The sequence below is a fragment of the Echiichthys vipera genome, assembly GCF_963691815.1.
Source record: "Echiichthys vipera genome assembly, chromosome: 10".
In the NCBI taxonomy this organism is placed as follows: domain Eukaryota; kingdom Metazoa; phylum Chordata; class Actinopteri; order Perciformes; family Trachinidae; genus Echiichthys; species Echiichthys vipera.
Window position 1 is genome coordinate 30154910 of NC_139835.1, and position 12937 is coordinate 30167846.

The 12937-nt window shown below is 47.4% G+C and overlaps 1 protein-coding gene across 1 annotated transcript in view; it reads left to right on the forward strand.

The window, feature by feature from the left end:
• The window catches only part of htr2aa (5-hydroxytryptamine (serotonin) receptor 2A-a), a gene marked incomplete at both ends in the record, with an annotated part of 41752 nt that extends 29158 nt beyond the window's left edge, over positions 1 to 12594 (forward strand). The window contains one exon of the mRNA XM_083921962.1: positions 11732 to 12594. Within this exon, the coding sequence (XP_083778088.1) occupies positions 11732 to 12594 (863 nt within the window). The remainder of the gene's footprint in view (positions 1 to 11731) is intronic.
• Positions 12595 to 12937: the final 343 nt, after the last annotated feature.

The following is a 12937-nucleotide window of genomic DNA, read 5'->3' on the forward strand; positions in this document are numbered from 1 at the left end:
GTCGGCAAACCCTGCACAAATAAAGAGTCATGAAAGTCTTAACGCACTTTAATAAAACACCCCAGTCCTGAGCGCTGCGAAGCCTCCGTGTTATTGTTTAATACCTTCATAAGTACGGGCGCACCTCAAGCGCTTTCCTCTTCTTTGTGCCGTAAACTGAGGCATCATTTTCCCGGTTGATCGTAGCTGGTGGACGACAAAGCAAAAGCTGAGAGAGGACAAATAAAAACGCTAGTGGGGACATTTTTCTGAAGCCATAACACTGTGCAATCAACGTTTACGTCATGATGATACGTTAAAACCACTTTAATACCGAATTATGTCAAATCAAATCAAGTGTCTCTCTGAGTAAATATCATAAATGATACTTTAGAAGGAGCAGATGTTTCCCAGTAGACTCTGTTCATTTAACCGGGACTTCCTCTGTCGGAGCTCCTGTGGAATCAGAACAGTGTCGAGTGTATGGCGTGGGTAGATCGGCGGTTCTCAGCTGCATGATGCAACGTGATGAGACGTGATGCGACTTGATGTGACATGATGCGACGTGATGAGACGCGATGCAACATGATGCGACGTGATGAGACGCGATGCTGCTTGATGCGACGTGATGTGACGTGATGAGACATGATGCAACGTGATGAGACGCGATGCAACATGATGCGACGTGATGAGACGTGATGCGACGTGATGTGACATGATGCAACGTGATGCGACGTGATGAGACGTGATGCGACTTGATGTGACGTGATGCGATGTGATGCGACGTGATGCGACGTGATGAGACGCGATGCAACATGATGCGACGTGATGAGACGCGATGCTGCTTGATGCGATGTGATGCGACATGATGCGATGTGATGCGAGATTGCGATGTGATGTGACGTGATGTGGCTTAATGCAACGTGATGCGGCTTGATGTGACGGGATGCGATGTGATGCGACATGATGCGATGTGATGCGAGATTGCGATGTGATGTGACGGGATGTGGCTTAATGCAACGTGATGCGGCATGATGGGACGTGATGCGACATGATGCAGCTTGATGCGGCGGGATGTGGCTTGATGCGACAGGATGCAACGTGATGCGACGTGATGTGGTCTGATGCGACGTGATGCGACTTGATGTGACGTGATGCGACGTGATGCGACGTGAAGAGACGTGATGTGGTCTGATGCGACGTGATGGGACTTAATGTGACGTGATGCGACGTGATGCGACGTGAAGAGACGTGATGCGACGTGATGTGGTCTGATGCGACGTGATGGGACTTAATGTGACGTGATGCGACTTAATGCGGTGTGATGTGTCGTGATGAGACATGATGCGGCTTAATGCGGTGTGATGTGTCGTGACGCCTTCACTTGCTCCACACTGACAGGAGAGAGAAGGGGAACGACGTAGAAAGCGTCACTAACTGTGCGGAGCATTTGATTTTAGCGCGGGAAAGTCTCCGCAGACACTCAGATGGTTTTTCTCCGCAAGGCAGCGAACACAAGCGCTTTCATTAGTGGGTCATTGTTTTAACTCACTGTGATAGAGAGGAACTGAACACAATTAACGGATTATAACTTTAAGGACGGAAACAGTTGGAGACTGTATTCTCCTCACCGCCAGTCCTTTCTAATGTTAATGAACTAATCCAGCAGACGTTCGGTTTGTTTGCTCCTAATCGGCTGAACCTAATTCAAAGAACAGTCACGCGTCAGGGTGGAGGAAGGAACGGGTCGGTTATTTGTGTCCGTACGTCTCAACACGACGGAGCTAAAGAAGAAGACACACAGATCCGTCCTCCTCTGATATGTGAGGATGACATCAAAGCTGTACGCGGGGAAAAAAGGCCGATTACAACCAATGAATGAACACTGTAGCAGATAATTACACAGTCCAGGTTATAATGAACCTGTGAAGTCGCAGAGCAGCGCTACAGTGAGTCCAATTACACACGCTGGAAGGAGCCATTGTGTTCAGCTTCAATGGCACTTTGTTGGCAGTCACAGGGGGGCAGGTGGGGCAGGTGCAGCAGGTAGAGCAAGTGGAGCTGGTGCAGCAGGTGGAGCAGGTAGAGCAAGTGGAGCTGGTGCAGCAGGTGGAGCAGGTGGAGCAGGTGGAGCTGGTGCAGCAGGTAGAGCAAGTAGAGCTGGTGCAGCAGGTGCAGCAGGTGGAGCTGATGGAGCTGGTGGAGCAGGTGGAGCTGATGGAGCTGGTGGAGCAGGTGCAGCAGGTGGAGCAGGCAGCAGGTGGAGCAGGTGGAGCTGGTGGATCAGGCAACAGGTGGAGCAGGTAGAGTAGGCAGCAGGTGGAGCTGGTGCTGCAGGTAAAGCCGGCGGAGCAGGTGGAGTTTGTAGCAGGTGGAGCAGGCGGAGCAGGCAACAGGTGGAGCAGGTAGAGTAGGTGGAGCAGGTAGAGCAGGTGGAGCTGGTGCAGCAGGTGGAGCTGGTGCAGCAGGTTGAGCAGGTGGAGCTGGTGGATCAGGCAACAGGTGGAGCAGGTAGAGTAGGTGGAGCAGGTAGAGCAGGTGGAGCTGGTGCAGCAGGTGGAGCTGGTGCAGCAGGTGGAGCTGGTGCAGCAGGCAGCTGCTGACATTCACTTTCGGGTTCCTGGTGTCAGGACGCAGGTTTGTTGTTTTAGATTTTAGTAACTCGGGTCTCTGGCGTGTTCATTTCATTCCTTCTCTGCGTAAAGAGCGGATTTAACCATCGCTGCGAGCGTTTGCTTCCATGCTCCCACACAGATTTGAACCGGTACATTGTTGGTTTTTTCACGTTTCTGTAAATAATCTGAATATACTGAACGCAGCTGCATCACGTGTTGTGATGTCACCGTGGCTGGCAGCAGGTCCCGCCCTCAGGCCTCAGTGCAGCGTTACGCCACGCGCACAACACCACCCACGAGCCCCATGAGATTATCTGTTCTTTATTATTCACACACACACACACACCCACACACTTGGGTTTCCTCCTCGGTTGGTCGTGAGGTGAGGGGGAAAGGAGCGCTGATGATGTTTCCGGGTGGGAGCGTGGCGGCTGGCGTTGAGTCAAGCCGGCTCAGTGAGTCGTGGTCACGCTCTGATCTGATTGGACGCCGCGTAAAGGATTTACACATTGTTGCACAGAGGAGGAGTGGGAGTGTTCATGCACACAGTGGCACGCATCAATGCATGCTGGTACTGGAAGTGTGTGTGTGAGTGTGGGTGTGTGTGTGTGTGTGTGTGTGTGTGTGTGTGTGTGTGTGTGTGTGTGTGTGTGTGAGTGTGGGTGTGTGTGTGTGTGTGTGTGTGTGTGTGGCATAGAGAAGCACATTTGTGATGAAACACACATTTCAGTATTGATTATGTAATTTTGGAGATGCTCACACACACACACACCCACACTCACACACACACACACACACACACACTCTTACTTCACTTCCCTGCTGCACTTTAAGAACTTTTCACATATGTGAATACAGAAATGTAACATTTAACATCTTTAAACTGTAAAAATGATGGTAACACGTCATATATTTTATTTAATTGTGTAATTACAACATCCTAAATGTTTCTAACAATATTTGAGGGGGGGTCACGGGGGGCTGGAGCCTTGTTCCCTTCCCTTTACCCTTTGCGTTGTACGTATATTACTTTAATCCCACTGTTCCTCTTCTCCCTCTCTCACTGACTCCCTCCCCTCTGTGTTTATTTTTATAGCACCTTGTAGTTTTGTAGTTTAGACCTGGAAGTGTTGAGGGAGAACCATCTATGGAAGTCTTTTTAGGGCATTTTAGAGTCGTCATTAGCTTTCACCTGCACGTCTTTGGACTGTGGGAGGAACCCGGAGAGAACCCACGCAGATACGAGGAAAACACGCAAACTCCACGCAGAAGAGCCCCAGTCAGGATTATAACCAGGAACCCCTTTGCTGTGAGGCAACAGTGCTAACCACCACACCACCATGCCGCCCCATTTTTTAATTTGAATAAATACTTTTTTTGCTTCTTAGGCTGATTGATGTCATCATGTATATGTATATATATTAAAATGTTGTCGTGATGATACGCTGGATGAAAAGTCCAAAGATCACCAAAGTTATTCCAGTCCGTCCTGAGGGGAACGTGAACGAAGAGCCGAGTTTGATCAGCATCCATGCAACAGTCGTTCATCAGCATTCATGCTGCACACCGTCACTTCATCTGAATCGATACTGGGACAGAAGAGGTGGCATTGTTACGTTCAGGACGCATGAAGACAGGAGTGTGAACACTGTTGTGGATCTGCAGCGCTGCTTTCTGAACATGAACAACACAAACATCGATTCACTGGAGTGGATTCAGACACAAACTACAGTCATTACAAACCATTTCCTGCGAAGCTTGTTCCCACTTTTCGACGTCTGCGTCTTTATTCTCACTTCATCCTGCTGCAGAGTTTACACCAGTTCATTTAAAACAAGGGATGACAAAAAGAAGGAAAGCACAAACAAACACCAGGGAGTGAAGACGGGAACAGAGTTTGACGTCTGAAACAAGTTTATTTATTGAACGTTGAAACTCTTTAAGTACTTCGACTCCACAGGGAGAAAACCGAGGTGTGAAAGTCAAAGCAGACGCAGATTGAACGTGTGTGGAGGGACGAGGAGACCGTGAATACATGAAAGTGACCGGAGCTGGGATTAGCTCCAGCAGCTCTTCATATGTGGCCGAAATGTGTTTCCTCAGGAGGGGGTCTGGAGTCTCCCTTAGAGAGAGGGGGAGAAGTTCAGCATCCGTGAGGAACTCGGAGTAGAGCCGCTGCTCCTTTGCGTTGAAAGGAGCCAGTTGAGGTGGTTCAGGATCATCTGGTAAGGATGAACCCTGGGCGTCTCCCTAGGGAGGTGTTCCAGGCACGTCCAGCTGGGAGGAGGCCTCAGGGAAGACCCAGGACCAGGTGGAGAGATTAGATCTCCACACTGGCCTGGGAACGCCTCAGGATCCCCCAGTTAGAGCTGGTTAATGTGGCCCGGGAAAGGGAAGTTTGGGGTCCCCTGCTAAAGCTGCTGCCCCCGCGACCCGACCCTGGATAAGCGGATGAAGATGAGATGAGATGAGCTCTTCATATGTATCACACTAACGTTCACGCAGCAGCAGCGGATGGAAATGGGACCTCGCACGTTATGGCCGCTGCAGTGGAGACTCACCCGTCTTCCAGTGTGGACAGAAAACTGCAGAAACACTGTTGATGAACACCGCCGCAGGTCGCCCAGCGGACGGGTTTACCACTGATATACGAGGTTTGAGTCAAACGGAGCAAACTACAGGTGAACTATTGTCATTTTCCACTTCATCTCAGAGGGAAATGTCGTTCTTTTCACTGCACTTCATTACATACATTTATCTGACACACAGAAAAACACCACGGGGACATGAAGCAGCAGTATTCTACCCGACAGTATCTAAAATGATTACACTATTTCATTAAAATACTACAGAATATTATATTCTATAACATAAAACTGTGTAATGAGGACTTTTATTGTGGTACTTTAAGTCAGTGTTGCTGATGATATTCACCTACAGGCATGGATGGATGGATGGATGGATGCCTGCTGGGCACAGGCCCAGGGCCCATTAACTCAGGGCCCTGACTCATAAAAAAAACACAAAACGATCACAAAGAGATGCTAAATGACCACAAGTGAACACAGAAACGACCAAGAATGACCACGAAGAGACACAACAATGACTACAGGGATGCAAAGCGACCTCGAAGAGATGCTAAATGATTGAAAATAGAAAGCAGATAGAAAATTACCTGAGAGAGACAAAACAACGCCATACTGTAAAAGGCAAGTTCACTAACAATAGATGCAAAACCACTGGGGAAAAAATGCAAATGACTAAAAATAGATGCAAAACTACCAGAAAAAGATGCAAAATGACTAAAAATAGATGCAAAACCACCACAAAAAGATGCAAAATGAGTAAAAATAGATGCAAAACCAGCACAAAAAGATGCAAAATGACTAAAAATAGATGCAAAACCACCACAAAAATATGCAAAATGACTAAAAATAGATGCAAAACCACCATAAAAAGATGCAAAATGACTACAAATAGATGCAAAACCACCACAAAAAGATGCAAAATGACTACAAATAGATGCAAAACTATAAGAAAAAGATGCAAAATGACTACAAATAGATGCAAAACCACCACAAAAAGATGAAAAATGACTAAAAATAGATGCAAAACTATAAGAAAAAGATGCAAATGACTAAAAACAGATGCAAAACCACCACAAAAAGATGCAAAATGAGTAAAAATAGATGCAAAACCAGCACAAAAAGATGCAAAATGACTAAAAATAGATGCAAAACCACCACAAAAATATGCAAAATGACTAAAAATAGATGCAAAACCACCATAAAAAGATGCAAAATGACTAAAAATAGATGCAAAACCACCACAAAAAGATGCAAAATGACTAAAAATAGATGCAAAACCACCATAAAAAGATGCAAAATGACTAAAAATAGATGCAAAACTATAAGAAAAAGATGCAAATGACTAAAAATGTAGGTAAAATGACCATAAAGAGAAACAAAATGACCACAAAACCACTAAAAGTCGACTCTTTGAGTCTGAGTGTTCTGTTCCTCGGTGCGGGGGCCTCTAACTGGTCTGTGCCCAGGGGCCCATGGGCTCAGGATACGCCCGTGTCTGCAGGTAAAGGGAAAATAAGGGCTTTTGGTTTTGGGGTGAAACTGTCCCTTTAACTCTCTGAACACGTCTTCCAACACTGTCACTGTGTGTGTGTGTTTGCGTGCGTGTGTGTGCGTGTATGTGTGTGTGTGTGTGTGTCTGTTTGTGTATATGTGTGTGTGTGTTTGTGTGTATGTGTGTGTGTGTGTGTTTGTGTGTATGTGTGTGTGTGTGTGTTTGTGTGTATGTGTGTGTGTGTTTGTGTGTATGTGTGTGTGTGTGTGTTTGTGTGTATGTGTGTGTGTCTGTGTTTGTGTTGTTTCTCAGCAGGAGTGTTAAAATGTCTCATCCAGAAACTGGAATGAGACCAATCGGTTGGACACACACACACACACACACACACACACACGCACACACACACACACGTCCAACTGTGCCGTATTACAGTGAAAGAGCCGCTGTGTGATTCAGACTTTCCGCGGTTTACGGAACAAACACACACGAGGAAATCAAAGTGAGTGATTCTGACAGTGACGGGGAAACGAGTTCACTGTGGAGACGACAGGATCCTTCATGAGGCCGGGGAGAGGAACGCCGTCTGACAGAGAGCTGAAGCTGTGGAAATGTTCTGAATATAGAGAATATTCACACTGGAAAGTATTTATTTATTTATTTAACGTTTTCTGCCCCGTCAGCAGCAGGACTGGGATCACCCACCGGAGGTTTGGATGGATACAAATGTTTATTTTGAATATTTAAGTGAAATTAAAACAGGAAACAAAACAAAATAAATCAGAATAATAAAGAAAAAAGGATCAAATCATTTCAAGCAGACAAAAATAAAGAAAAAACACATTAAAAAATAATTTAAAGGAGAAACAAACAATGAACATTTATAATTTAATCTACATTTTTAACATTAAATGTTGTCCCTTGTCCATAATTAGTAGTATTATATTGTTTATAATGATTATTATAATTTTAATTTATAACTAATATAATAAATATATCAATTACCACTTATATTTATAACTTTATAACTAAAAAACAGCTTAGTTTGCACAATTTCGTTTAAGCAATTGGAAAAAACAGTAAAAAGATGCAGATGCAGCGCGGTGCAGCGTGGTGGTGCAGCGTGATGGTGCAGCGTGGTGGAGCATGGAGCAGCGTGGTGGAGCAGCGTGGTGGAGCGTGATGGTGCAGCGTGGTGGTGCAGCGTGGTGGAGCAGCGTGGTGGTGCAGCGTGGTGGAGCGTGGTGGTGCAGCGTGATGGTGCAGCGTGGTGGTGCAGCGTGGTGCAGCAGCGTGGTGCAGCAGCGTGGTGCAGCAGCGTCGTCGGTTCCGGCTTTAATCCGTCCAGAGCTGCTGCTGTGATCTGAACCCCCACAGTCTGATAATCACACCGGCTGTGTGTGTGTGTGTGTGTGTGTGTGTGTGTGTGTGTGTGTGTGTGTGTGTGTGTGTGTGTGTGTGTGTAATTGTTAATGCTGCTTCTATCCCTTTTTATGAAAACTGATCCATTCCTTTCACAGCTGACGACACGGTTACGTCGACACTGCAGACGCACTGATCCAGACGGCTTCAGTACTCCAGGACTAAAATACTTTTATTCTGTCTCTCACACCCGAGAAATCCGTAACACGTCACACGAATTGATGACGTCATGGCGATGCGTGGCTTTGTTTCCAGATCTTTCCGTAGACCTCTGAGTTTTTGTGCGTCTTGTCGACTGTTTTTGAATCTTTTCATCGACCAAATCTGCAGTAAACACTCCACCTCCGCATCACACCAACGTGAACCTTTCACCGCCATTGTTTGAAATGTCCGCGCATGCTCCCTCCTTCTTTTTTCTACGTCCCAACAGGCGCACAGGAAATGACCTCAGAACCGCCGTAGGCCTCGTGCTCGTACACGTGCGCACGCTCGTGCTCGTACATGTGCAAACGTGCTTTACTAAAGCCCACCTCTCCCAAACGGCCGTGGACGACAACCGTGCTGCTCCTCGACGTGGTACGGTTGCACTCACACTGGTCAAAGGAACCAGACTTTAGCAGTGCAACGTGCTGGGACACGGTACGGATGGACAGTGTGAGTGCGCCCTGAGTGACAGGTGACCGTAGGCTTCTTTCGCCTCAGCTCCACCTGCTCATGTTTGGAGTCAAGATGGTGTCCTGAACATACGGGTGACGTCACAGAGACTACCTCCATATTTTATACAGTCTGTAATAAATCGCAGCTTTTACAACGAGGCTGCAGTGTGATAAAAAAAAACCTTTGAGTCGGTTTCTCTTCTGAATTAAAAAGTTCTCAGGCTGCAGCTTTCCTCTGAAATGACACCGAAAGTCTTAATCTGTCTCTGCCTTTGTGTCTGCGGCGTCTCCCTCCCCTCTTGTTTTTCTCTCACTTGATCCTCTTTCATCTTCCCTCCCACTTCTGTCAAGTTCCTTCTCCTCCGTCTCTGATTTCATGCGTTGAGAGCAGAGAGCTGCCGTCAGGGAGGCAGGGAGGACGACCAGCGCACTGACAGAGAGCAGCTTTTGTTTGATCGATCTGTGGACTCTGCAGAAGTGACGGATGCTTGGGGCGGTTTATCTGGAGAACGCAGCGAATCCAGGCGCTCCATCAATAACGCCACCTCGACTAATAACACTTAATCAGCAGGAAGTGAAGCCGACTCATTATATTTTCTGTCTCTTTAGGTCTCGTGCAAAGTCTCAGAACATGTAAAGACTGCAGGTGGATAAAACTTAAACACACACTGACCCTCACAGTCACAGCCTGGTTTCACTCTGAATCTCGTCACCGTGGAGTTTGAATAACAGCAGATTTCATATCTCTTTAAGATTCATGTGTCTTTAGCTTTCGTCCATGTAAAGCGTTTGCCGTGCATCGTGTTAACTGGCTGCTGTTCAGTGTTTCCTCCAGTCGAGAGTGGAATTGCGGTGGATTCCTGAATGAAGGATGAGACAAAGTGACGACCTTTCGGTATTTCAGGATGTCCGTCGGGGCTTCAACGACTCGCTCGCTCCTGAAATTCACACCACTTTATTGTGTCCAGTGCCCGACACTGCCCCCACGATTTCAGGTGGTGCTGCAATGCAAGCTTACGGGATACGTGCAGAAATACAGACGCAATGCACGCAAAGTACGGGCAGAAGGCTCCATCTGTATGCGTATCTAACGTAGAGCATAAATGAGCCTTTAAGCAGATCTTGTGCCAACGTGTGCACTTGTTTTTCAAAGTGTTGTAGCAGACACGTTTGTTGCAAAGTCTGACACTTTCACACTAATAGTGAGATAAAAAGTACCAGAGTGATAAGAAGTCCTAGAGATTGCTTGATAAGCAGACTATAATAAATAATGAACTGCCTTTTTCAGTGTGTGCACACTTTGGGTCAATATGAAAGTGCCGGCAAGACACCTGTGCACATATGCACTGGGTCACATATCACAGCAGTAAACCTGGACACACCAGACGCTTTGTTGGCACTCGAGCAATTGGACTGAATAGGACCATTTTAAGTCTAATAATACGTCTATGGTGGCTGCACAAAGATGCAAATAATTATATACACACACACAATGATGTGAGCAGATAGTTGGAAACCTGAGCATTTGCCTCTTCAGTGTGAAACAGGCCAGAGGAGGACGAAGAAATACGTCTTTTATGGTTTTAAAGACTGGAACCACACAGCTGCTTTCCTGTCAAACCATCCCGGCTTAATGAGAGTTATCTGTCTCTGACGCTCCTTCTCCCGACGTGCAGCAACGATTTCTGCCCGCCCTCACTGCGCCTGTCAATCTCCAACCTCCGCACCCTCCTCCTCTTCTTCCTCGTCTCCCGGCTCTGCCTCTATCTCCATCTCTGCCTCCCCGTGTGTGTTAGGAGCAGGTAATGAGAGCGCGGTGTGAGGGAGATTGCTCGGCTATCGTCTCCTGCCCAGTTCCTGTTGATACGGAGGGTGTACTTACGGCTATCTTACCTTCACTTTTCATTAGTTTCCTGATAAACTGTGAGCGCAGAAGGACGGAGAGAGAAACGACAAAACTGCAACAGAAACAAAAATGCTGAATTAAGAATAAATGATAAGCAGCATATAACGCGCTGCTTTCGGGGCGATTGCCACTGAAGTCCAAGTGCAATTCATTTACACACTTACACACAAATCTATAATCTACAGTGGTCATGTCTAATTAGTCTACAAAAGGGACTTTGATGTGCAGTGTGATTGGTTGTTAGCACTGTCGCCTCACAGCGAGAAGGTTCCTGGTTTGAATCCCAGCTGGGTCCCTTCTGTGTGGAGTTTGCATGTTGTCCCCGTGTCTGCGTGGGTTTTCTCCGGGTTCTCCGGTTTCCTCCCACAGTCCAAAGACGGGCAGGTGTTCGGTTCATTGATGACTCTAAATCACCCGTAGGTGTGAATGGTTGTCTGTCTCTGTTCGTCTCTATGTGTCCTGTGATAGACTGGCGTCCTGTCCAGGGTGGACCCCGCCTCATGCCTGATGTTCCTTTTGTCATGAGTACTTTCACAAAGAACGCAAATATTACGCAGAGATAGGGCGACAATTTTTCTCTGTAACAAGGTCAACAAGGTGAATTTTTGCAGCACGAGGTTTAGAAAACAAAATGGAAGACAGTAAACTTAACTCCTCTGAGCGCATACCAGACCCAGACCTCCTGTTCTTCCCTTTCACAATAAAAGAGCACATCACTGGTATGAATTTTTGCACGAGTGCAATCTGCATTTTTGTGTAAAGGCCTTTAGAGTGAGTCACTATTTGTGTGTTTGTTCTCTTGTTTTTTGCTACTTGCAGCTGATTGATGCAAATATGTTTCATAAATGTCTAATATCTCACTAATAACACACCTCTCTTGTGTTCTTTCTAACAACTAAGACTAAAGACGTGTGAAAAAATAGGTCATGTTGTTTCACGGGACGTACCTGAGGCGGTTCCCGGCACATTAACCTCTGACATAAACCAGCTGTCAGTTTGAGCCACCACACACGTACGTGAGTCAGAGATGGGTGTGTAATCTTCTCCTCTCTGTGCTGCTTCCTTCCTCTCTGCAGGGATCTCCATGCCCATCCCTGTGCTGGGACTCAGAGACCACTCCAAAGTCTTCAAAGATGGCAGCTGCCTGCTGACAGATAACAACTTTGTGCTGGTCGGCTCCTTCGTGGCCTTCTTCGTGCCCCTCACCATCATGGTCGTCACCTACTTCCTGACCATCAGAGCCCTGCAGAACGAAGCCACGCTCTGCTTGGACCAGCTGGTGCCTCGGCCCAAGTGGAGCACGACGTTCACCTTGAGCTTCTTACCGCAAACCTCGCTGTCCTCCGAGAAGCTCTTCAGACGTTCGATAAGCCGCGAGGCCGGGGGTAGAGGAAGCAGCGGCGGCCTGGGCGGCACCCGCGGGAGCGTCTCTGGCTCGCTGTTTGGACGGCGCACCATGCAATCCATCAGCAATGAGCAGAAGGCGTCCAAAGTCCTCGGGGTGGTGTTTTTTCTCTTTGTGGTCATGTGGTGCCCGTTTTTCATCACCAACGTGCTGGTGGTGGTGTGTGACCCGGCGGTGTGCGACGCAGGACTCATGGGGGGTCTGCTGAACGTTTTCGTGTGGGTCGGATATTTGTCCTCCGCAGTGAACCCGCTGGTCTACACACTGTTTAATAAAACGTACCGAGCAGCGTTCCTGCGCTACGTTCGCTGCCAGTACCAGCCGGAGAAGAAGCCTCTGCAGCTCATACTGGTGAACACCATCCCGCCGATTGCGTACAGCTCCACTCAGCTGCCGCTGGGCGACATCGGGAAGCTACGAAACGGAGTGGTGCACTCTAGTGGCAAGGTGAAGGACTTCTCTTTACCTGGACAGAAAACAGAGAAGCGTAGGCACGACAAAAGACACGGAGACAAGGACGAGAGCTGTGTGTGAAGGTCGATCCTGTGAGACTCAAAGAGGAGATAAGAACTGAACCTTCTGTGGTCACATCATACTGACAAACGGTCAAAGGTTTGAGGGTTAAAGTGCCAAAGACAAAGTGCCTCCCAGTCAGGACTTTCCAGAAACATTAGGTTCCCCAGCCTGTCAAGAAAATTGAAGGTACAGTGTTTTTATTTCAGTGCATCCTGAGTCCTCAGATCCATTCCTCATGAACAGGGTCTAGATCAAGTCAAGCTGGGCGTACACTGAACCGCACGACTCACTTCGCCAGGCATAGTTTGTCGGATCATAGCCTGACCAACTGCTTCTGGCAGCCCATCGGACGTTTGGAGGA